The 2543-nt window shown below is 58.0% G+C and overlaps 1 protein-coding gene across 1 annotated transcript; it reads left to right on the top strand.

The window, feature by feature from the left end:
* The first annotated feature begins 296 nt into the window (after positions 1 to 296).
* On the top strand, positions 297 to 1229 carry LOC115916121 (olfactory receptor 14A16-like). Its single transcript, XM_030969819.1, has one exon. It carries the CDS (start codon positions 297 to 299, stop codon positions 1227 to 1229), a length of 933 nt encoding a protein of 310 aa, XP_030825679.1.
* The last annotated feature ends 1314 nt before the right edge of the window (positions 1230 to 2543 follow it).

Genomic DNA, 2543 nt, shown 5'->3' with positions numbered 1-2543 from the left:
CGTGAGTGTCCTTGGCACAAGGGGGTGCTGAGACCTTGCCCAGAGACCTTTAGAGAGGGTGAGACATTCAGGGATCCCTCTGCTCTGGGCAGGGTCTGGTTTATCCCAGGGTGACCCGGGAGTGTGATTGTGCTCTGATTGCAGCCAAAGGTTCTCCCAGAGCAGGAAGAGGGGTGAGTGAGTCCCAGCTGTATGGACTGCCTACAGGGAATGGCCCAGGTTTGGCTCCAAGCAGCCTCTCCTGACTTGTCACTGTCCTTTCTCCATGAACAGGTCCCCATGTGCAGCCCCAGCAAATGTCCAACAGCAGCTCCATCAGGCACTTCCTCCTGCTGGCATTGGCAGACACGCGGCAGCTGCAGCTCCTGCACTTCTGCCTCTTGCTGGGCATCTCCCTGGCTGCCCTCCTGGGCAACGGCCTCATCATCAGCGCCGTAGCCTGCGGCCACCACCTGCACACGCCCATGTTCTTCTTCCTGCTCAACCTGGCCCTCAGCGACCTGGGCTGCATCTGCACCACTGTGCCCAAAGCCATGCACAATTCCCTCTGGGACACCAGGAACATCTCCTACACAGGATGTGCTGCTCAGCTCTTTTTCTTTCTCTTCTTCATTGGAGCAGAGTTTTCCCTGCTGACCATCATGTGCTACGACCGCTACGTGTCCATCTGCAAACCCCTGCACTACGGGACCCTCCTGGGCAGCAGAGCTTGTGCCCACATGGCAGCAGCTGCCTGGGCCAGTGCCTTTCTCAATGCTCTCATGCACACAGCCAATACATTTTCCCTGCCCCTGTGCCATGGCAATGCCCTGGGCCAGTTCTTCTGTGAAATCCCACAGATCCTCAAGCTCTCCTGCTCCAAATCCTACCTCAGGGAACTTGGGCTCATTGCTGTTAGTGCCTGTTTAGCATTTGGCTGTTTTGTGTTCATTGTTTTCTCCTATGTGCAGATCTTCAGGGCTGTGCTGAGGATCCCCTCTGAGCAGGGACGGCACAAAGCCTTTTCCACCTGCCTCCCTCACCTGGCTGTGCTCTCCCTGTTCGTCAGCACTGGCATATTTGCTCACCTGAAGCCCCCCTCCATGTCCTCCCCATCCCTGGATCTGGCCCTGTCAGTTCTGTACTCGGTGGTGCCTCCAGCCCTGAACCCCCTCATCTACAGCCTGAGGAACCAGGAGCTCAAGGCTGCAGTGTGGAGACTGATGACTGGATGCTTTCAGAAACATTAAACTGCTGGCCAATTTCTGCAAATCACTTGTAATAAAAGTCATCTTTGATACTTCTTGTTGGTTTCATTTTGGAGGTTTCTTTCTTTTGTTTTACTTTTTTCATATTGTACACAAAGAAATGTCATTTTTTTGCCATTTCTCATTTTGTTTCTCTCCACCTTCCCTGTGGCCACAGACTGTGTCAATGAGGGGCTGCACTCTTGGTGCCTTTAAAGGAACTAAAGGATGTCCCAGCAGAGTTTTCTGCAGAGATGCCCTTTTGTTGCCTTCTCTGGAGCTGCAGCAGCAATGTCTGTGTGCAGAGCTGGGGCAGATCAGGGCTGGCCCAGCAGCTGTGCCCAGCAGCAGCAGCAGCACTTGGTGTTGCCAGTGCTGCTGCCGTGGCCCTGCCCCGCTGCCCTGGTGGCCCTGGTGTTGCTGCAGGGCCTGAGTGCTCTCGGGGCCGGGCACAGCCCTGGGGGTGGCAGTGCCGGGGCTGCAGCAGGGACAGGCCATGGGCACTGCTGGGGCAGCGCTGACGCCTCAGGCCAGGCCCTGGGGGCTCCAGGCTCCTTGCCCAGGCTCTCTCAAGAACACGGCCAGGCCAATGCTCAGCACAGAAACCCCCGTGAGCAGCCCCAGGCTGGCCGTGGGCAGGCTGGGGGCAAACAGCATGGCTGGGGCTCTGCAAGGGCCCTGGGGCAGACGGGAAGGAGCAGCAGAGCAGGGGCTGATCCATCCCCAGTGCGCTGCACAGCCCAGGGCAGCGTCCCAGAGCGTCCTGATGGAGCTGCCAACAACATCCCCCCTCTGCAGCCCTGGCCTCTCCCCCAGCTCACACAGGTGCCCCATCCTTGCAGGCACAGACACGGCAGCACTGGCTCAGCAGCCCCTGTTTGCATTGCACACAGCAGGGGGAGCACCCCCATGCTGTTGCTGTGGGGACATGAACCTGAGGGAGCACAAATGCCATCAGCCCCTGGGGCCAGCAAGGGCTGGGGGACACCAGGGAAACCACTCAGCTTTGTCCTGGCCTCTGCACTCAGCCAGAAAGTTTGTTCCCATCAGCTGGGAGTTTCCTGTGCCACTGCAGACGCTGTTGCTCAGAGCCAGGGCTGCCTGGCAGCCACCCCCAAACTGCCCTGAGCATTTCCTTGGCTTCACCTTTGCTTTCTTTACTCTTCCTGCTACAAATTTCTTCCTCTTGCCCAGCCCTGTTCCCTGCCCTGCAAACAGCCCATCCCTGTTTGCCCTTTCCTCTCTGGCCCCACTCCCCATTGCAGTTCCTGACTTGGCCCCATGGGAACGTCCCTTGGGCAGCAGGATCATCCTACA

This window comes from Camarhynchus parvulus, unplaced genomic scaffold (genome assembly GCF_901933205.1).
Source record: "Camarhynchus parvulus unplaced genomic scaffold, STF_HiC, whole genome shotgun sequence".
In the NCBI taxonomy this organism is placed as follows: domain Eukaryota; kingdom Metazoa; phylum Chordata; class Aves; order Passeriformes; family Thraupidae; genus Camarhynchus; species Camarhynchus parvulus.
Note: the sequence above shows the minus strand (reverse complement) of the source record. Positions and strands in the feature narration are given on the sequence as shown.